Source organism: Mustela erminea, chromosome 6, assembly GCF_009829155.1.
Source record: "Mustela erminea isolate mMusErm1 chromosome 6, mMusErm1.Pri, whole genome shotgun sequence".
NCBI classification, from domain to species: Eukaryota; Metazoa; Chordata; class Mammalia; order Carnivora; family Mustelidae; genus Mustela; species Mustela erminea.
The window spans coordinates 131,529,230-131,551,521 of NC_045619.1; the positions used below are offsets into that span (position 1 = coordinate 131,529,230).

At 38.0% G+C, this 22,292-nt stretch overlaps 1 protein-coding gene across 4 annotated transcripts in view; it reads right to left on the bottom strand.

The window, feature by feature from the left end:
- MPP7 (membrane palmitoylated protein 7) overlaps positions 1 to 22,292 on the bottom strand; it is a 283,907-nt gene that overhangs the window by 74,185 nt on the left and 187,430 nt on the right. For all 4 annotated transcript variants that reach the window (XM_032349737.1, XM_032349736.1, XM_032349734.1 and 1 more), the window contains 5 exons: positions 10,688 to 10,769; positions 10,027 to 10,112; positions 7,238 to 7,312; positions 6,575 to 6,771; positions 6,004 to 6,068 (listed from right to left, as the gene is read on the bottom strand). In XM_032349737.1, the coding sequence (XP_032205628.1) occupies positions 6,004 to 6,068; positions 6,575 to 6,771; positions 7,238 to 7,312; positions 10,027 to 10,112; positions 10,688 to 10,769 (505 nt within the window). The remainder of the gene's footprint in view (positions 1 to 6,003; positions 6,069 to 6,574; positions 6,772 to 7,237; positions 7,313 to 10,026; positions 10,113 to 10,687; positions 10,770 to 22,292) is intronic.

Genomic DNA, 22,292 nt, shown 5'->3' on the forward strand with positions numbered 1-22,292 from the left:
TACGGATTAGCCGAGCCAAGCAACCAGGATTAGGAAAAATAATACGAGCAGAGTCTGCCATCGCAGACACCCCACCACGAAGCGGGTTATTAAACAGAAGGTGTATTTTCTGAAGGAATAACAGGATTGACTGAGTGTTGCACCCTGATTAAAGAACCAGTGTCAAGTCCAACAGATTTTATCATCTGATTAAAAAGCCATGTCTCTCACACACACGTGCGCGTGCGCGCACAAACACACACGTGCATAAGAACAAAAATTAAAACGCCAAGGTCAACCCACAATAAAAACAAACATCTCCATGTCACAAATAGTACAGCATGTTTCCTATTCTAATAATCTAATAAAAGGTGGTGAATATGCTGTGTACATTCTCAGAAGAGTGTTTCTTCCACGCTCTAAGTAGGAAGAGAAGCTCTTTTTTGTGCGATAACCCACATGCATATCTACCTCCAAGCCAGCAGCAAGCTTCATGGACAGCCGCAAGGAAAAGCAAAGAACACTTTTCCTTACACTTAGCAAGTCTGAACAAAGAGGAAAAACATAAAAAAGGTTGATTTCAGAGACATTTGGGACAACTGCACGATTCTGAACTATATTCTTAACGAAGGCACTGTTCTGTGTACACTAAATGCATAAATGCACTGTATTCTCGCACCGCTCCACGAAGCCAGTACTGTTCCCTCCGTGTCACAGATGGCAACCAGAGGGACAGAGAAACGAAGCACTCTGAAACAAGGACCCACACGATCTGGCTTCAGAGTTTGCGTTTTTAAGTACCATGCTATACAATCATGCCAAAATCACCTTTTACTTATTCTAACTGTATGCTAGGAAATACAAGTTGGTGGGGGGGGAGTCAAAAAAGTTAATTTCAAGCTTCCTGTCTGCTCTCCATACCCTCCCAGCACACCAGCCTCTTGTCTCTTCCCCCAAAGCTTGACCTTCCCCAGCCTAAAAGGAGTTCACTCTCCACATCTTCAAGCACTGACGAGCAAGACAGGATAACTACAGAACCACAGAAGAGAAGCCAAGAAGGTCACAGAGAGTAATTGTGGCTGTCTTCAGAGAACGGAGTGGCAATGCTTTGGCAAGATGAGCCCCACGCAAGAGGGCAGGGGGAGATTCTCCATGCTGCTGGCCGCCAGCTCCTCTGAGCAGGGCAACGTCAGATACTCTGGGCAGTTGGAGACATTGTGTCTTGATAGGTGTGTGATCGCATTTACAGGGTCAAAGCTGTGCTTTCTTCTGCCTCCCTCTACCCACATCAATCTTCCTAAAAGTCTGCAATAACCTGTGACCACAGAGTACACCCTTAATCGTTAATCAGCCCTTTCTTACCTGCATAGCATTGGGTTCCCAAGACAAAGGCAAGAGACAGTATGGCTTGGAACCCTTCATATGGAAAAGCGAAAAGCTGTACCTTCTGAGAGTGTTCTAGAAAGAATATCTTCAATTTATATAAGAAGAACACAGTCGACTGAGATGAAAAGTGAGCAATAATAATTAGGCCATCACCTCAACCATCTCCTGACATAAACAACAGACATACAGTTTGCAGCCTAATTCATCTGCACCTCTGTCCACACAAACTCTGAACTTTGGCATTTCCCAAAGAATATCAGTAAATATTGGGGTCGGGGGGCTACTTTCAGTATTTTTTAAAACCCCTTATGTTTCTGTTAACACAAAACCCCACCAATATTAAGAAATATTTGACAGAGTTTTAGGCATACAAATTTAATATAAGAACATAAGCAACCTACTTGTTAATTTCTGAATTAACTTTATATATGAGCACACTAAATAATTACTGTTTAAGGGGCACCTGGGTGGCTCAGTGGGTGAAAGTCTCTGCTTTCGGCTCAGGTCATGATCCCAGGGTCCTGGGATCGGGCTCTCCGCTCAGCAGGGAGCCTGCTTCCTCCTCTCTTTCCACCTGCCTGTCTGCCTACTTGTGATCTTTGTCTGTCAAATAAAAAATAAATAAATCTTAAAAAAAAAAAAATTACTGGTTAAGATGCCAGGAGAAAGGAGCTTACTCAGTTTGAATAGTTGTAACAACCTAGAACATTGTATATATATTATTCTCAAATGCTTGGCCTTCCAAAATATTGACACCATGAAGAGTGAATTTGCTCATTCCGTGTTTAAACTGTACTATTGGTAGACTGTGATCTTCAACCCATGAAATGCTTGTCTTTGAGTGGACTTGGTTATATGCTGCTTGAATGGACACCTCTGGCTCCAGTTAAATATTTTCTCTTGTACCCATACGACAGCAGTGACAATTGGTTAAAACAGATTCTAAGATACAGTATTTTGTATTTTTACCTTCAAATCTTTAAAAAAAAAAATCATACCTTCAGGATTTTTTTTTAATAACAAAAATTCTGTAAGAACTGTTTTGTAAAAGAAAATTTTTAAATGGATATTATTCAATCAGCAGTATGAGATCTTTTAAGGTATTTATACTTCAATAACTAAAAAAAGAAACTAAGCACCATAAACAAAAATCATACCGGAATCTTCTCCTGTAACATACACTACTTGAATAAGAGGAGGTTTTTCTGAAAACCCTGTAAACTAGATTTAAAATGTTATATACTGTTGAAGTCTAAGTTACTAATGTTTGTATTATTAGGAAGACAAAAACTTAAAAAGTTTAATTTCAACAGAAACAGAACAAACAGCATTTTAATTAATCAAAGAAAATCATATTTCTTTTTGAAGGTTAGGTAAGATCATATTGCTTTATATATGCAACTGAACTATAAAAAAATAAGCTTTTGGCAGAAAAATCACAGAGTACTTTCAATAATATCGACACAAAAATTGCAAGCTGCCAAATGGCTGTCCTTAAAACTTCTATACGTTACTTAAGACATAAGACAGGCTTTAAACTAATTTCCAAAACACTTAACCTGTGTCTTTCATGTAAAAATCTAAAAGTCGGTCATGTCAAAGAGAACTGATCAGACGTCTAGGCTGTTCTGTCTCTATTACTAAGGTAAATCCATTATGTGAGAGCCTCTCATCGGATGATGGAGAAAGGGAGGGAACACAGAATTCTATTACCAATTTCTTTGTTGGAGGAGGAAGTGGGGAAGAGTCCCCTCTACCAAGCTTCTAAGATTCATTTACGCTTTAGTTTTAAGAGTGCATTTTTTTTTAGGAATGTTTAATTACAAGAGGCAGATTATTTTGTTCGAGAAGCCTATTTTCTCAATCTGTATCAGATATGCCAAGATTCTTGAGGGGAGGAAATAACCAAGCATTAAGATGAATACCACAGTTTGGCGTAAGGATGCCAGTTTTAAAGCCTGAAGATGTCAGTTTTATGGCTCCTGTCTTTATCTACCACGGAGTCAGGATCTATAGCTCAAGTCCACATAAATGCCTTCTCCAGTCCTTTCTGACTTTGATCTTGACATTGACTGAACCCTTAAATTTCCAGAGCTTTTCCTCCATGCGAACTTGAGTTATGATGATATACCGTGAGTCAAATAAAGAGTAAGACCACAGTAATGCAGGCAATTATTCTCTGAAAGAAGTTAACTGGCTAATATGATACATATTATTATCTGATTGAAGTCATTATTCTAAATTCACTGTTTAACACAATCTCCTAGGTTTTAAGCACACTTGTACAATTTAGTGATGAAAATTATCAATATGACTATTTTATAATAAATTTATAAAACACCAGCATGACAGAATTATTTCTCTTTTAAAATATTTACATTAAATTAGAAACATTTCTTAAAACCTAGTTTATGAATTATTATTCAAAGTCATATAAATAAAAGATTTTATGTTAACTTTCTGTTTTTCTTCATAATGTTATTCTGTAGTTTAGCAAAGGACAAGATGGATGTCCTATCCTAAAAATCTAGGTACCAAATGTTGAAGTCCAGAAAGTGTTGGGTTAGATGGCCTGTATAGTTTACAAGGGTAGTTATGTAAAGAATCACTATCAGATACACAGATTACAGAACAAAGTGAACAAAGTGCTTTTAAATGACCTTAAAAATATTCAGAACCAGTATAATAATTTTTGCAAAACTTTGGAGTTCAGGGGTTTAGGAGAAAACATTAAAAATAAACTTCAAATGGAACTCTGATTCTTTGACAATAAAAGTACTAACTTTCTATTTAAGTTTCATAGACACAGACTGTCTCTCTGAATAAGGCCACATTTACTATACACTAGTGATCTGGATACTGTTGACCCGATTTGTTTTTATTTAAAAATAGAGAACATCCATATATGAGAACCACCAATACATGAATGTCCGTGAATTAAGTCTAATTAAAAAAAAAAAATAGAAAAGAAGGAAAGGAAGGAAGTGTGGATGGGAATCAGTAAACATTCCTAAATCGTCTTCAAGAGGCAGCAGAAACAACACAAAAAAACAAACAGAAAACAAAAAACCCTAAAACATCCAGATAATGACATGTTAGTAATTTTGGAATATTTTTCAGAGTCAAATATTAAAGACTATCACATAAAAACTCCTCATATTACCAGACAAACATTGCCCATTATAATTAAAAGCCCACAAACACTCCCTCTGACATTCACACACATTTATACTGCAACTAGTTTTAGGAGAGCTGTTAGAAAGACAATATACACATTTTATGTAGGGTTTTTTTTTTTTTTAAGAAACACATTTGTAAAAACAAGTAAATGAAAATTCACAATTCTACCAACTAGACATCTCTAAGTGGCCTAAGACTCAAACAAATTGGGAGTAGGATTCAGATTTGAATAGAATTACACTGATTTCCTTCTCGTGCGACACACATTGTAACCCCCAGGCACCAAATGTGTAAAGAAGCCTGCAGGACCCCAATTTAGAAATCCCTCCAAGGGCGAGGGAGGTGGCCCCCGCGGAGGCTCTGCCAGCAAAAACTCATCGCACTTCGGAACGATGCAACCTCTGGTTAAACTGTGCACTTTCCGATGTCACAATCCATGCGGCATTCTATGACAAGGGGGTTTTCCTTCGGCCCAGACTCAACGGAGCAAGAACAAGCAGGCTTTTGAATCAGTGCTCCACCTGAAGTATCCGCTTGCTTGTGAGATTTATACCATACTCGACCGTAGTTTGGCTCTCTTAAACTGTAACTGCTGCGCGATACGCGTCGACAAACTGACAGAAATAACAGGAGATGTGAAAAATGCAGCAATACTAAAACCAGATGTTGGGGTAAGATTCCAGCACCATTTTACTTGTGCGTTCGTCTTTTAATGGACAATCTCTGTACTGAAAACAAAAGGCTTTTTTTTTTTCACTCTTAAAAATACCTAGAACCATGAAATGTTTAGGGAGATGGAGGAGAAACTTTATGGGATGGGGACTTGACAGGGCTGAGGGGGGCGGGCGTAGAGGGGAAGCAGAGACAACAGGTGTGAAGGGAGGAAACGCGGCCCGACCCGCACTGTCTTTCTCTCAGTACTACCTCCTCCTTGTCCTGCACTTGTTTTGTTTTAATCCTTTCTTGTAACAACTCCAAACAGGCGAGTTGAAGGTCAGAGCTACTCTCATTTCTGGACAAGCAAGGAGCTCAGAAGAACAAGAACAATTCTTCTCAGGCCCAACTGCCTTTGTGCCCAGGGAAGTAGCAGATTTCCTTCCCCTGCTTTTACCAAGAAGTGTCTTACCCGAACCTTCTAGGTTTGGAGGAATGAAAGCGTTGCATTTGAGGTTACATTTACAAGAACACCCACGTTCAGAAGTCAAGAAGGGTCGCCTTGCTAGTTAGCTGCTTAAAGTGTGAGTCATGGGTTTATTACAAACAACCACAAACACCCCCTTTCTTCAAAAGATTCACTTCAATATTCTACTGTGCGTTTCTTATTTGGCCGCCGTGAAATGATGACCCGAAAGCCGTCACAAGGCGCCACGAGTTCTTGTCCTCCCGCAAACACCTGCTTTAAGAGTCAAAAATAAACAGCGAGATTTGGTTACTCTGCATTTTTATGAACAAACTTACATGATTTCCTGTTGGAAACTTTCAAGGGCTGAACTAGTATTTCTGGTCGTCTCAGAGCCAATCTCCTGGGGGAAAAAGAAGGTCAATGCCTATCAATTTTCAGTACAGATCCAAGATTAATATAACACCAAAATATTAAAAGTCCCAAGGGAGGGGGGAACAGGAAGCCAGGGGGAAAAAATGAACACAAGGCAATCTATTCAAATTAAAAAATAAATCCCCCCCTTTTCAAATTTGTATAAGTCATCCCCACTTCTTTCTTCTTTCACTCTTCTTTCCCCCAAATCACTCTTCTTTCCCCACCATCTTTCACATCTATAGAGTTTCAGATATTAACGTGCTATTTTTCCAGTTGCTTCATCACAAAAACCGAACATGACCGGGTCCGGTCGTATTATTTTTGGTCATTATTCATCCTTAGTTAGACAAAACAGAAATCCAAACCTGAGGAATAAAGGATTCTACAGCAAGGTTTTAGTGCTCCTTTTATCACAACTCTCTTCCACTGCTACTTTGCAGAGAACAAAAGGTCATTTGAAGAGAGACCACTATTCGCGCGCCAGCAGCTCACCTTTCCTGGAAATGCTTTGAGGGAATCAAGCCTGCCCTGGGATTGGCATCATCCGCGTGCTTTGCCTGCCACCACGTTGCATCATCCTGGCTCATAATCTGAAGAATATCTCCCTTTTTGAAAGAAAGCCCAGCTTCCTTACATGGAATTGCTTTATCCTCATTAGGGTCATAGTCAAAGAGGGCTTTGATAAACATCTGGAAGAGAGTTTCATTTAAAAGGAATAAATATTAAAAAAATAAATAAATAAATGGGAAAGGGCCAAGATTCTTCTTTGATTTAAGGATACTTTTTTTTTTTTTTAAAAGAAAAAAGAATAATTTTTATTTTATTTTTTAAAAAAGATTTTATTTATTTATTTGTGAGAGAGAGAGAGCATGAGAGCATCAGGGGGGAGGAGGGAAGGCAGAGGGAGAAGCAGGCTCCCCGCTGAGCAGAGAGCCCGTTGTGGGACACGATCCGAGGACTCTGGGATCAAGACCCGAGCGGAAGACAGATGCTTAACCGACTGAGCCAAACAGGTGTTCCCCCAAAAAAGAATGACTTTTTTCTCAAAAAGAGAATATGAAAATGAATTCACTGTGACAAAGAGGATGGGAAAACATTAGCACCCCCCACCACCAAAAAAACAAAAACAAAAAAGGATTTTTAAGGAATGATTACCTTGCCTTCTTTAGATGGAGTCTCCTCTTTGATGCTGGGTATAATCTTAAAGGTAATTGCTCCCTGAGACTGAGCCTGGTAACAGAGGAAAGACTTATCAGAGAACTTCTAGAGCCCAGGAGAAGGAAAGCAAAATAGATAGAAAAGGGAATGATGCTGAAAGTTTATAAGCTTGAGGGTTCCACTCTTAGATAAACCAAACTGAGAAAACTATTTTTGTAGAAATTCCTGCAATATGAGAAAGCACTTGAGCTCAAGTAAGTTAAAAAACACGAAATGCTAAATGCACTTGACCTTCAGTGCACTTTCAAAATGTATCCGCATCCATGCTAAGCTACTTCAAAACAGAAGCACAGAATCTGCAGACTGCCTGATAGAGACAATATTAAGGATGATGTGCAAAGCTCAGATGATACATTTTAGTACTGGCATCCATGTTTTTAGGAACAAAATACCTGTACTGTCAGCAATGCAGTTGTATGATTCACTATATAATACACACACACACACACACACACACTCACACACACACAATTAGCTGCAATGCTCAGCAGAAAAAAATAACGAGCATTCACTGCTATTATACTCTGGTTAGTGAGTAAAATGCCAAATGTAATAGGTTAATTAAAAGACAAAAAGATTAACTATTAATTTAATTAAAGCAAGCAACAACAATACAGGCCATTCTTTTGCGACCGTCTCAGACCAGAGCAGATGTCCGTTTCATACCCTCTCGTGTCTTTCTCGGTTTCTTTTTAGCATTTCTCCTAACCGTACGAAGTAATCATTTATATGGTTATTTCTTAGTATCTGTTATCCCTGCTAAATTCTAAGCTCCACGAAAGCACTAAGTATCTGGCACAAATTGGAGAGGAAGGAAGGAAAAAAGAAAAGAGCAAGATGCGATCAGGCAGAGGAGAGAAAGGAAAAGGGAAGGAGACGGAAGGGAAGAGAGAGAGAGAGAGAGACAAGGGAGACTGGGTACTATCTCTGAGGTGCACTATCGTAAACTCGGGCTCTGTTCTGGGGGCAGCTGAGAGGAGGCCCTGATTTCTATTGTTTGTCAACGTCCATGGGCCACAGCCAACTTCCATTTACCAGTGGAAGCCCCTGAAAGCCCAGCTGGGAAAAGCTGCAGAGAAATCAGCTCTTGCAAATGTAAGGCAGCAGCACCAGGACAGAGAGACTCCAGTAAAAAGGGGCTTTAACAGTGTAAGTATCAAAATTTTAGAGCAGGAGTGATTTCAAACAGGTAATATCACTGTTATTACTTATCATAAAACAACTGACAAATCTTAAGAATTCATAGAATACTGAACTGCAATGGGGAAAGAAAGCAAGTCTTCTCTATAATCTTTTCCCATTCTACAATGTGTGTGTGTGTGTGTGTGTGTGTGCATGCGTGCATGTGTTAATGTGTTCAAAGCCCTTAGAACAGTATCATTAAGCGCTCGACCACTGTAAGAATTACTAGGATTACAAGTCATATAGGTCTACCAGCCATTGTGATTGCCATCATGTGGATGAGTGATTAGTCAATCAGTGCAACCCTCTTGCTATTTCTAAGTATTTTGTACAATCTTGCTCATATAGTACGCTTGCCAAATTATTTCCCACGGGTTAATTCCCAACAACTGAACTTCTTGATTAAAGGGTATGCAAATTTAAAATTCAAATGGTAGACAGCCATCTCATAAGGATCTACTAAATTCATCCCACCACTGGAAACATATGAGTAGGGCTACATGCCCAGACTCTAGCCATTATCAGGCTTTCAAATCCCTCTAATCCAGTATTTTTCAGACATCATGTTTTCTTTTGTAAGCCTTTCTATAAATATTTTTTCTCTGATGTTTGTGAACTTTTTACACATTAAAATACCTCCTATCATATATATGGACAATATTTTTCCTAAGTGTCATGTGGTCTTTCAGGTAACATATGGCATCTTTTTCCATACAGAAAGTTTTCAATTCCTGCCATCACCTCAGTTATCTTTCTATTTGAATTTCACATCAAGTTTAAAAAGTCTTCCTTTACTTTTTGACTTTTTAAAATATTTAATTCATTGGGATTTGTTTTGGGTATAGTGTAAAACAGGCACTTTCTTTTTTATAACTGAATCATCAATGTATCCAGTACCATTTATGAAATGACTTCCTGGATTTCCCATGGATTTAAAATGCCATCTTAATCACATACTAAATATTCATATATACGGCGGTCTGCTGGAAGATACAAAACTCTTTTTCTGTATGTTTACATTTTCATACATTAAAAGCGACAAGTCTCTCTCATTTTATCCTTACAAATGAACTGGAGAATTAATACTGTCAAGGCCTCAAATAATTTTGTTCTGTTTTAGATTTCACAAGGCATCTAAATCAGTGTCACTGTTTCAGATACCTAGAAAGCATAGCCAAGAGTCTGCCCATGTCCATGGGAGAAGGAAAAAGAAAAATTCATCACGAGTAACAGAGTAGATGCCGTCTCTTAAGTGCCTATTTGAGACAGGCCCTGAAATAAACTCTTTATATACATTAGTCATTTAATCCTCAAAACACTGAGGCCATGAGGTATTTAACCTCTTCTTGCTCTCATTCTGTAAATGAAAACGCCAGCACAATGCAAAGAGTACGGTAATTTCCAAGGACATACAGGGATTAAGTAATAAAGCTGGGATTACAGCTCGGGACAGCTAAATCCAAATTCTGCATTTGTAACCAAGTCTGAAACATACTAATTCAATTTCATTTTTATTGCAAGTTTAAAATACATTTTCAGCTTACCAAAATCTGAATTATTTCCTCAGGCCTTTTATCCTCGACTGGAATCCCATTCACTTCCCTAAGTTCATCACCAACATGTATAAGACCTGAGAAGTAGCAAATTGGGTAAATTAGCTGAGTTACCTATGAAAGAACCGCAATTCTCAACTGTGTCCATACTCCGAGCATTGTTTGGTGCCCCGAATACATGAGGACACTTTTAGGCTTCTCTGGTTTCAGATTCTGTGCCTCTAAACAGCAATGAATCAAAGACTACACGTTATAATGCTGCCAAAGAAATAACATCAGCAGCACAGCCTTTGTCTAGAAACGTGTATTATTTTCACCTAACAAAAGAATTTTTATCTTGTTTTAAAGGCTGCACACATGCAGTCGTCCTTTTCGAATCAGGAACACTTGAAACAGACTCTAATATCACTCTGGAAGTCCATGTAAACTGAGATTGTAAAGTCGAGTGAGATGTATCATGTATTTCAACAGGTTTTCACAGTTCAGCACAGAGCAAAGTATCTTACTGTTTTGATGTATTACATCAAAAGATCGTTATCCTCTTAATTACATGTTGGAAATGTTGCCCATGAAATGCAACACGACTTGTTCACGTGGCTGGTGCTGAAACCCTTACCACTTCTCTCCCTCTTTTTTTTAAAAAAATGCTTACCACTTCTATCCGCAGCGCCTCCTCTCATGATTCTAGCCACAATGATGGCTCCAGTCTGCTCGTCTTTCTTAATGGTAGCTCCCTTTGAAGGAAAACAAAAAAAAAGTACCTGTGGGTAAAGGTGTGCACTGGGTGGTAGGAAAGGGAGCAGAAATAAGGATATTTATCCGGAAAAAGTGAAAACAATCACACAAAAATTAAAGGTACGAGGCAGGAGGAACAGAAACCATGCCCCTCATCGTACAAACATTCCTGACTTGGAAAGATTTTCTATCAGACACAATCTCTCCAGTTTTCAGCACCATTTAAGGATTTTTCAAGTCTTTAACCTCTTCAACACAATGAAAAATACAAATATCTTTTTTCCATTATAATGCCTTGTATTTGAATATAATTTGTTTTTGCCCCTTGACAGCATCTGCTCATCTCACTTTGTCTTTCTGATACCCCATGAAGAAGGTGGGCTCCACTGAGATTAAGTGAATACAAAAATCTCCTATAAATTAGAAAACTGAAACCCAGATCATCTGGCTTTTAGTTTCACGATCCTTTATTACACTACTATGGTAAAAGAACTCAGCCATAATGACAAAAAAAGAGAAAAATTAAACTCCGAAATTAGTCATGTTCCTTACCTAGTGGTAAGATAAACTAATGGGGAAAAGATCTGTTACTCCAAGGTCTTTACGTACTAGGACTGCACTTGGTACAAAGAGAACCAACATTCTGGCAGAAGATTAGGAAACAATTTCAAAAAGGATCCAGAAATTCTTAACTTATGGATGTTCAGAAGCAAATTAACTGAATGTTGCTTTATAAGAACATCAGGCACAAATGGTTACTCTGAACACCTTTTAATGACTTTCCTTCTAAGAAACTGGCATCGGTGTAGGAAAGCATTCTACAATGGCAACACACAGCTAAAAAGATGCACGTTAGATCATGGCAGAATTCACCGGAAAAAGAAAGTCGCATTTTTCTCACATGTCAATACACACGTGTGTATCATTAAAAAAGGTATATAAACAAAATTAGGAATACATTTTTTTTAATTTTTTATCTTTTTATAAACATGTATTTTTATCCCCAGGGGTACAGGTCTGTGAATCGCCAGGTTTACACACTTCACAGCACTCACCAAAGCACATACCCTCCCCAATGTCCATAACCCCATTTATAATAAATATATTTTCTATGACAGCTATCAGATACTTAATAATGGTTTAAAAAATCAAATACTTAAGTGATCAGATTTTGTGACATTTTTCTTCACCAAGCATGTTGGTCATGTCCAAAGATTTAAATGAGCATCTCTCCACAATCGTAAACACCAGACCCATAAAGACCCATCATTAACTTACTGTTAATGGTAAGTTCTGCTTTTCTTTAAAGTTTACTTATAGCCAAGATCCCCAGAAATGTAATATTTCTAATAAAACTAGTGTGATTACACAAACTTTTATTTGCCTTAACAATATCTCAAATCCTCCCATCAGAGTATGACTAATGGCAGAAGGCTCTGGTAACCTAATTTAAGATTAATTACCCATTTTTTCAGAGCGTTCTTTTCCCCCCATACTTTTCTTTTTTTAATTGAGGTAAAACTGGTATGCAACATTATTATGACTTTCAGGTATACGCCATTACAATTTGACATATGTATGGACTACAGAGATCACTAGTACAAGTCCAGTTACCACCCATCACTATATAATGACCCCATTCACCCATTTTGTCCCCCAACCAACCTTCTGGTAGCTACCAATCAGTTGTCTATATCCAGAGTTTGTTTTATTTGTTCATTTGCTTTTTTCTAGATTTCACAGATGAATAGAATTATATGGTATTTGTCATCCTCTAACTTCTTTCACTTAGGATAGCACCTTCAAGATCTCTCCATGTCCTTTTTAATGGTGGGGTAATACTCTGCGGTATATACGTACACACCATATCTTCTTCACCTGTTTGTCTACTACTGGACATTTAGGTTCTTTTCAGGTCTTGGTTATTATATATAATGGTACAATGAATATAGGGGAGCATGTATCTTTTTTTTCTTTTTAGATTTTATTTTTTTAGTAGGGGGAGATATATATATATATATATATATATTATGAGCAGTGGCGAGGGGAAGAGGGAAAAGCTTGACCCCCTGCTGAGCAGGGAGCCCAGTGAGGGACTCAATCCCAGGACCATGGATCATATCCTGAGCTGAAGGCAGACACCTAACCAAATGAGCCACCCAGGCACCCAGGGCATATACCTTTTCAAGTTAGTATTTTTATATTCTTCAGATAAACAGCCAGAAGTGGAAGAGATGGATCCTATGTTAGTTCGGTCTTCATTTTTTAACAGTATGGAGAAGTCTCCCTATTGTTCTCCATAGTGGCTGCACTAATTTACATTCCCATGAACAGTATACAAGGGTTCCCTTTTCTCCACATCCTCACCAACACTTGTATCTTGTCTTTTTGATAATGCCCATTCTAACTGATGTGAGGTGCAGTTTTGATTTGCACTTCTCTAGTAATGACTGATATTGAGCATCTTTTCACGTGCCTATTGGCCATCTGGATGTCTTCTTGGAAAAGTGTTCATGCAGATGCTCTGCCCATTTTTTAATTGAGTTGTTTGGGTTTTGTTTTGTTATTTTATTTTTTGGGTTGTATAAGTTATTCATACATTTTGGACATTATCCCTTATCGGATATATAATTTGCAAAAATCTTCTATTCAGCAAATTATCTTTTCATTTCAATGGTTTGCTGCAGAAGTTTGATGAGTCCAATTTGTTTATTTTTGTTTCCCTTGTTTTTGGAGCCAGATATACAAAAATATTGCCAAGACACATGTTGAGGAGCTTACCACCTATGTTTTCTTCTAGGAATTATACAGTTTCAGGTCTTTCATTCAGGTCTTTAATATAACACTATGAGTTAATTTTTGAGTATAGTGCAATACAGTGGTCAAGTTTCATTCTTCCACATGTGGCTGTCCAGTTTTTCCCAAAATCATTTATTGAAAAGACTTTTCTTTCTCCATTGTATGTTATTGGCTCTTTTGTTGCAAATTAATGGTCCATACTATGTGTGGGTTTAATTTTGGGCTCTCAGTTCAGTTCCATTGGTCAGTGTATCTGTTTTTATGCCCATACCAAATTGTTTTGATTACTATAGTTGTATGATTTCAAATCAAGGAGCATGAGGCCTCAAACTTTGTTCTTCTTTCTCAAGATTACTGTGGACATTTGGGATCTTCTGTGGTTCCATACAAATTTTAGAATTGTTCTAGTTCCCTGAAAAATGCCCATGGAATTTTGAGAAGGGGACTGCACTGAATCTGTAGATTGCTTTACGTAGTCTGGACATTTTAACAACATTAATTCTTCCAATCCATGACCATGAACTATCTTTCCATTTATTTGTGTCTTCTTTTTCATCAATTTCATGGTTTTCCATACACAGATTTTTCACTTCCTTGGTTAAATTTATTCCTGAGTATTTTATTTGTTTTGGAGATTGTTTTCTTAATTGTTTTTCTGATAATTCATTATTCATGTATAGAAATGCCATATTTCTGTTGTGATAATTTTGTATCCCTGTACTTCACTAAATCCATTTATTAGTTCTAACAGTTTTGGTGCAGTCTTTGGACTTTCTACATATAATATTATGTTAATATAATATTGTGCAAATAGTTATAGTTTTAGTTCTTCCTCCCCTGGATGGTTCCTACTTCTTTTTCTTGCTTTATTGCTATGCCTAGGACTTCCAGTACTGTGTTAAGCAAAAGGGGCAATAGGGTGTAATCCTCTTCTTGTTTCTGATTTTAGAGGAAAAATTGCCAGCTTTTTACCGTTGAGTATGATGTTAGCTGTGGGTCTGTCATATATGGCCTTTATTATCTCCCCTCACTTCATTGAGTTTGGATCATATAAATGGATGTTGAATTTTCTCAAATGATTTTTCTGCATCTACTAAGATCATATGATTTTTATCATATGATTTTTATCCTTTATTTTGTCAATGTGGTATGTCATGTTGATTGATCTATGGACACTGAACCATTCTTGATTCCCTAGACTAAATCCCACTTGATCGTGGTTTATGATCGATTTAATGTATTACTGAACTCAGTTTGCTAATATTTTGATGAGAATTTTTTCATCAGTGTCATTAATGTTATTGGCCTATAACTTTGAGTATATGTGGTATTCTTATCTAGTTTTGGTATTAGGGTAAAGCTTTAAAACTCATCAAGTGCTCCCTCCCCTTGGAGCACCCCTTACCCAATTTTTTGTAAGAGTTTTAAAAGTATGTATATTCAATCTTTGAATGTTTGATAATCTGTGAAACCATCTGGTCCTAGACTTTTACTGGGAAATTCTGATTATTAATTCAATATCCTTGCTAGTAATGGGTCTATACAGATTTTCTAGTTCTTTATCACTTGGTCTTAGAAAATTTTTTATGTTTCTAGGAATTTATCCATTTCTTCTAGGCTGTCCAGTTTGTGGGCATATAATTGTTCATAGTTTCATGATTCTTTGTATTTCTGTGGTGTTAGTTGGCTCTCCTCTTTCATTTCTGATTTTATTTGAATCCTCTCTCTTGATGAGTCTGGCCAAAGGTTTTTCAATTTGCTTTATCTTTTCAAAGAACCAGCTCTTAGTTTCATTGACCTTTTCTATCGTTTTGTCTCTTTCCTTTATTCCTGCTCTGATCTTTAGTATTTCTTTCCTTCTACCAACTATGGGCTTCCTTTTTGTGTAAAATTAGATTATTTAAGATTTACTTGAGGTAGGCCTGTACTGCTATGAATTTCCCTTTTAGAATCACTTTCACGGATTTAAAATATTTGGATTTGTGGTGTTCCTATTTTCATTTCTATCCCTAGGTACTTTTTCATTTCTTATTTGGTTTCTTCAGTGATCCACTGATTGCTGAACAGCATGTTGTCTGATCTCTATATTGGGAGTTTTCTCAATTTTCTTCTTAAAATTGATTTCTAGTTTTATACCATTGTGGGTGAAGATGTTTGATATTTCATCTTCTTGAATTTGAGACCAGTTTTGTGGCCTAACATGATCTACCCAGGAGAATGTTCCATGTGCAGTTCAGAAGAATGTGTATTCTGTTCTTTTTCGATGGAATGTTCTGTACATATCTATTAAGTCCACCTGATCTAATGTATTGTTCAAAGCCACGGTTTCCTCATGGAGTTTCTGTTTGGAAGATGTATCCACACTTACTGATGTAAGTGTGATTTTAAAAGTTTCCTACTATTATTGTATTACTGTCAATTTCTCCCTTTAAGTCTGTAATATTTGCTTTATTATATGCCTCTATATTTTGTGCATATATATTTATAAATGTTATGCCTTCTTGTTGGATTGAACTTTCTCACTACATAACACCCTTTTTTATTAACTATAGTTTTTGTTTTAAAGTCTATTTTGTCTGTTCTAAGTATAGCTATGCCAGCTTTTTGTTTCCATTTGCATGGAGTATCTTTCTCCATTCTTTCAGTTTATGTATGTCCTTACTTCTGAAGTGAGCCTCTTAAAGAGAGCATATGGATTTTTTTTTTTTTTAATCCACTCAACCACTGTCTTTGACTGGAATATTAAGTTCATTTAAAGTAATTACTGATAGGCACATACATACTCAATGCCATTTTGTTAATTGTCTTCTGGCTGTTTTCATGGTTCCCATCTGTTTTTCTTTTCTCTCTCTTCCCTTGCGATTCAATGGTTTCCTTTTAAATTGTTTAGATTCCTTTCTCATTTTCTTTTGTGTATTCAGTATAAATTTTGCTTTGTGGTTATTGTGAAGTCCACCTATAACTTCCTGTGTATATAGTGGTCTGTTTTGAGTAGACAGCAATTTAACTTGAACATATTTTAAAACTTTACATTTTTTTTTCTTCCTGCCTCCCTTGTTTTATATTTCTTATGTCACACTTTATATCTCTTTATTTTGCACCTCCCCTTAACTAATTACTTTAGTTTTAGTCAATTTTATTATTTTTGTAAGTAAACTTGCCTTATTAGCAGTTGATCCAATATCTTTACCATATATTTACCTTTTCCAGTGACATTTTTACTTTCATACACTTTCTTATTATTAATGCCATTTCTTTTTCAATTTAGGGAAGTCCCTTTAACATTTCTGATAGAGCCAGTTTAATGATGATGAACTATTTCTGCTTTTGCTTATCTGTAAAAATTTTAATCTCTCCTTCAAATCTGAGTACTAAACCTAACAGCAGAGACATCTAGGTTAGAAGTTTTCTCCTTTAGCGCTTTGAATATGTCATGCCACTCTCTTCTGGCCTGCTAAGTTTCTGCTGAAAAATCTGCTGATAGTCTTACTTGACACAGGAAGTTGTTTGCAGCTTTTTGAGATTCTCTCTTTTACTTTTTTAATTATAATGTGTCCTGGTATGGATCTCTTTGGGTTCACCTTATTTGGAACTCTCTGGACTTCATGGAGCTCTAGATCTATTTTCTTATCCAGATTAGAAAAGTTTTCAGCCATTATTTTTTCAAATAAGCTTTCTGGTCCTGTCTACTTTGTATTTGGAACCCTATAATGTGAATGTTATTCCATCTGACATTGATTCAAAGGTTCCTTAAATTATCTTCACTTTTTTTCATTCATTATTTTCTTTTTTTGCTGCTCTGAGTGGCCTCTATTGTTTTTTCTTCCAGCTTGCTGATCTGATCTTTGGCTTCATCCAGTCTGTTGAATTGCTCTAGTGTATTTTTCAGTTCAATTACTGTATTGTTCAGCTATGTACCTTCTGTTGGGAATTTTGTTATATTTTCTCTTTGTTGAGGATCTGTGTTTATCCAATTTTCTTCTGACTTCAGTGAGCATCTTTATGACCATTCCACTTTGAATTATCAGATATGTTGCTTCTTTCCATTTCATCAATGTCATTTTCTAATGTTTTGTCATGTTTTATTTGGAACATTTTATGTCTCATTTTTGCCTGATTTTCTGTGTTTATTTCTATGTACTAGGTAAATCAATCACTTCTCCTAGTATTGCAAGAGTGACCTTTCAAAGGAGATGTCATATGGCCTAGAAACTCAATCCCCTCTGACCAGAGCTAGGGGCTCAAGAAGTATCCCCTGTATGGGATGCATGAATCTTATGTCACACAGTAGATGTAACCCTGCCACATGTGATGCAGCAGTGTGGTGGGCTAGTGCCCAGCCTGGCTGTAATGCATGGCTGCCCTGAGCGGCACGAGGCTACACTGTGGCAAAGGGGTGGGCAGGGCTGTTGGCTGGCCCAGCTGGGATCCACAGTTGCAGTGTGGGGTTGGCAGGATTCTCAGCTGGCCACATCCTGCATCTCTAGCAGGTTAGTGGTCTAGTTCCCTAATGACTCCCACCCTCACCAACTTTAACAAGGTAGATAAGGTCACAAATACGGCACCTGCCAGTGTCTCCATTCCTGGGAAAAGTTCCAAAAGTTTTCTGCCTCTCTGACAAGCACTTTAAGATTAGTAAGTGGGTCTCCTTCACATATAGTCTAGGTGCTTTTCAAATTAGAATTTTCCCACTGAGTCCCTGGGTGAATGAGTCTACACATGAACCCTTAAGAGCCATTTCTCCATTCCCTGTAGTTCCATGGTTTTCTTGAACATAATCTCTGTTTGTTTTCAAAGTCTGGCATTTAGGGTCCTCATCTCTCTCATGTATGATCTAAGGGTTTGGGGTGCCTGATGTGGAACACAAACCCCTCACTCAGAGAAAACTTCTGTATTTTTTAGATTCTCCTTCAATGTGGATCACTGAACATACAGTGGATTTTTTCTGGCAAGATGGCCCTCTCCTATCCATCTCAATGCTGTCCTTTTTGCCCTTTATTTTACAGGTTCTGTTCATCCAGTTTGCTGGTCTTTTTCAAATTATTCTATATGCAGTTGTGCATTTGTTGTCTATATGGGAGGGAGGGTTGGAGTTCAGGATCTTCCTACACGCCCTCTTGAACCCAAGTCCCTATTTATTCATATTTTATAGATGAGAAAGTAATCACAAATGGCTCTAATTTGTCTAAGATCAGAAAATTAGTGTGCAGTGAAGTCAGGACTTATCTAAGGCAAACTCATCAGAATTGCTTATTTTTAATCTTAACTATTATTTAATACTGTTTACCCTGTAGCTTTCTATAACCTTTACTCATAAATTTATAAGTTCATTGCCCTTGCAGTAGTTTATCTATGATGGAGATCGATAATTCCTTCCCTTTTTGTATGTGCATGCCATATTCCCATATCAAATGGCAAAAATGGTTTTAAGTCATTTAAGGCTATGAGAAGAATTGCAGCTGCCTCCTAGGCCTCTTGAAATACTGGCTCTTTGGGAAGTCAGATACCATAAGAAATCATGATTCCTGCCATGCTGTGAGTCAGCTCACATTAGCCAAATGGAGGTATCACCTAGGAGATGACTGATCAGCCCCCAACTTCTCAGCCATCCCAACCCAGGCATTAATCCTAGGAATGAAATTCATAGACAATCCAGTCTCAACCACCACCTAACTGTACATGTGAGGGACTCTAAATAAGAACTACCCACTGAGCCTATCAAACTCTAAAACTACAAAATATAATAATATATTATTGTCTTAGCCACAAAATTTGGGGTGGTTTATAACACAGAATTAGGTAACTGGCATAAATCTCTTTCTTCACTAGAAATTATACTATTTTTCAATGTTGGACCATTCAGTTTGTTGTGCTTACTGCTAGTCCCTCCCCCCCTTTTTTTAAATATTTTATTTATTTACTTGAGAGAGAAAGAGAGCACACAAGCAGAGGGAGGGTCAGAGGAAGAGGGAGAAGCAGACTCCCTGCCGAGCAGGGAACCCGATGGGGGGCTCAATCCCAGGACCCCAGGATCATGACCTGAGCCCAAGGCAGACTTAACTGACTGAGCCACCCAGGCACCCCTTACTGCTATTCCTTTTTTTTTTTTTTTTTTTTTTTTTTTTTTTTTTACTGCTAGTCCTTTTGACTTATTCTGTGACTCAGTGAAGTTGACAAATATTTACTGAGAACCTACTCTGTGCTAGGTTCTTTTTGAAGAGCTCGTAATACAGTCATGAAACAAACTAAGAATTTCTGGCCCCTTGTGGAGCTTACATCTAACAAGAGAGAATAAAAGATGAAATAATGAGATAGAAGGTGCGTTAAAAAGTGGTCAACACCATAGGTATGAGAAGGGGCAAGGTGAGAAAGATCGGGAGTGCCAGGGCAGGTGGAAGAAAAACAGTGGAAAGACACGCCTCAATGAGAAAATGTCACTGAGTAAAGAAAAAAAAAAAAGGAGATGAAGGGGGGGGTATCTAGGTCCACCATTCAGGTCATGATCTCAGCATTGTGAGACAGAGCCTTAAAAGAGGCTTTGTGCTGGGCGCCTGGGTGGCTCAGTAGGTTGGGCCGCTGCCTTCGGCTCAGGTCATGATCTCAGGCTCCTGGGATCGAGTCCCGCATCGGGCTCTCTGCTCAGCAGGGAGCCTGCTTCCTCCTCTCTCTCTGCCTACTTGTGATCTCTCTGTGTCAAATAAATAAATAAAATCTTTATAAAAAAAAAAAAAAAAAGAGGCTTTGTGCTGATCACGGAGCCTGCCTAATGGTCTCTCTCTTCGGGGCACCTGGGTGGATCAGTGGGTTAAAGACTCTGCCTTTGGCTCAAGTCATGATCCCAGGGTCCTGAGATTGAGCCCTGCATCAGGCTCTCTGCTCAGCGGGGAGCCTGCTTCCTCCTCTCTCTGCCTGCCTCTCTGCCTACTTGTGGTCTCTGTCTGTCAAATAAATTAAAAAAAAAAAATCCTCTCTCTTCCTCTCTCTGTCCCTCCCCGTCTCTTTCTTTAAAAAAAAAAAGAGAGAGAGAGAGAGAGATGGGAGTTAACCAAAGAGAAAGAACAGATGAAAATAGCATAAAAGTGCTGAGATGGGGCTATGAATAGAATGATCCAGAAAAGCAAAAAAACACAGTGTGGCTGGACTAAAGAAAGAAGGGAGAAACAGTAGGAACTGAGGCCAGATGGTTAACAGAGAGCCAGATCATGTAGATCCTTGTGAGGACTCTGGATTTTATTCTGAAAGAAACAGGGAGAACCTGACCAGCAGAACTACTATAATCCAACAGCCTCACTCTGAGACCTATTGTCTAAGGGTGAAGGACTGTAAAAGCTAAAGTAAAGAAACAAACTGGAGGTTGTTAAAATACTCCAGGGTCAAAATGAAGGAGGCTTGGATCTGACTGGCAGGAGGAGAAGTGATGAATAGTCTGGATGTGTTATTGGCAGAGCCAAAAGTATTCCCAACGGACCCAAAAATGGGACATCAAAGAAGAAAGGTATCAAAGATTGACTCTGGGTTTTGGCTGAGCAGTGAGGAAGATGGGATTGTAATCAACTAAGAGGAGGAATCCTAGAAGGGGAATGGATTTGGGGGTAAGATCAGTTTACTTCTGGACATGTCAAGACAAAGATGTCCATCAGACATTCCAATGGAGATATCAAGTACACAGATGGACATACAAATTTAGAACTCGGAAAAAAGATCTGAGAGAAAAACAGACCTGGGAGTCACTGACACACAGATTACTTTTAAAGCCATGGGCTGGATGAAATCATTTCTAGACTACGTAGATAAAGAAGAGCATGCCAACACTGAAGGGTTACTCTGCTGGAGATAGGAATCTTGAAACAGAAATGCTTGCTATCTGCTGATTTTACCTATCTCTCGAGGGTGAACTACAGACTCGGAGAAATCATCTCTCACTTTCTACATGACACCTGCACTTGACTCAATCTTCATTTTGATCCCTTCATTCTTAAAGAGTTCTACTTCTATATTGCTTCCCAAACCTCTTTTATCACAGTTTTTGGACGCATTCCCAGTGGAACGTAGTTGCATGAAAATCAAAACTCAATAAAAGAGAGCAGATGACATGTCATATTATACAAAAGTCTACAAAGGCAAAAATGAATTAAATTTTATCAAATGTTTTAGTTCTTCCATATTTTCTTATATAGGTATTCTAAGCTTATTCCATATGATTTTGGAGAGAGAGATAAAGTGCACACACACAAGCAGGGGAGGGGCAGAGGGAGAGGCCAAGGGAGAATCTCAAGCAGGCTTCACGCTCAGCACAGGGCCCTACACAGGGCTTGATCTCATCAACCCTGAGATCATGACCTGAACCGAAATCAAAGTTGGACACAGAACCGACTGAGCCACCCAGGCATCCCATTATTCTCTAATTCTGCTTAAATGTGTCTTGTTACTGCTGTAAATTAGTTTACAAAAGAGGGTTGCTGAGACTGGGCTATCATGATGTTCTACATAAAGATTGCATCTCCTACAAGACTGCCAATATTCTAAGACCTCCTCCTTCAGCTGGTAGCACAGGTGATTTCAGGTTGAACCTTTGAAATCAACATGGTTTTAAGTATCATCTACCAAACACTTACATCAAGAATACTGGAGACATTTTTTAAAAATCTAGATTCCAGGCCCCCTATGAAACCTACTGATGCAGACTCTCTAGGGGATAGAAGCTGGGAAGTCTGCATTTTAGG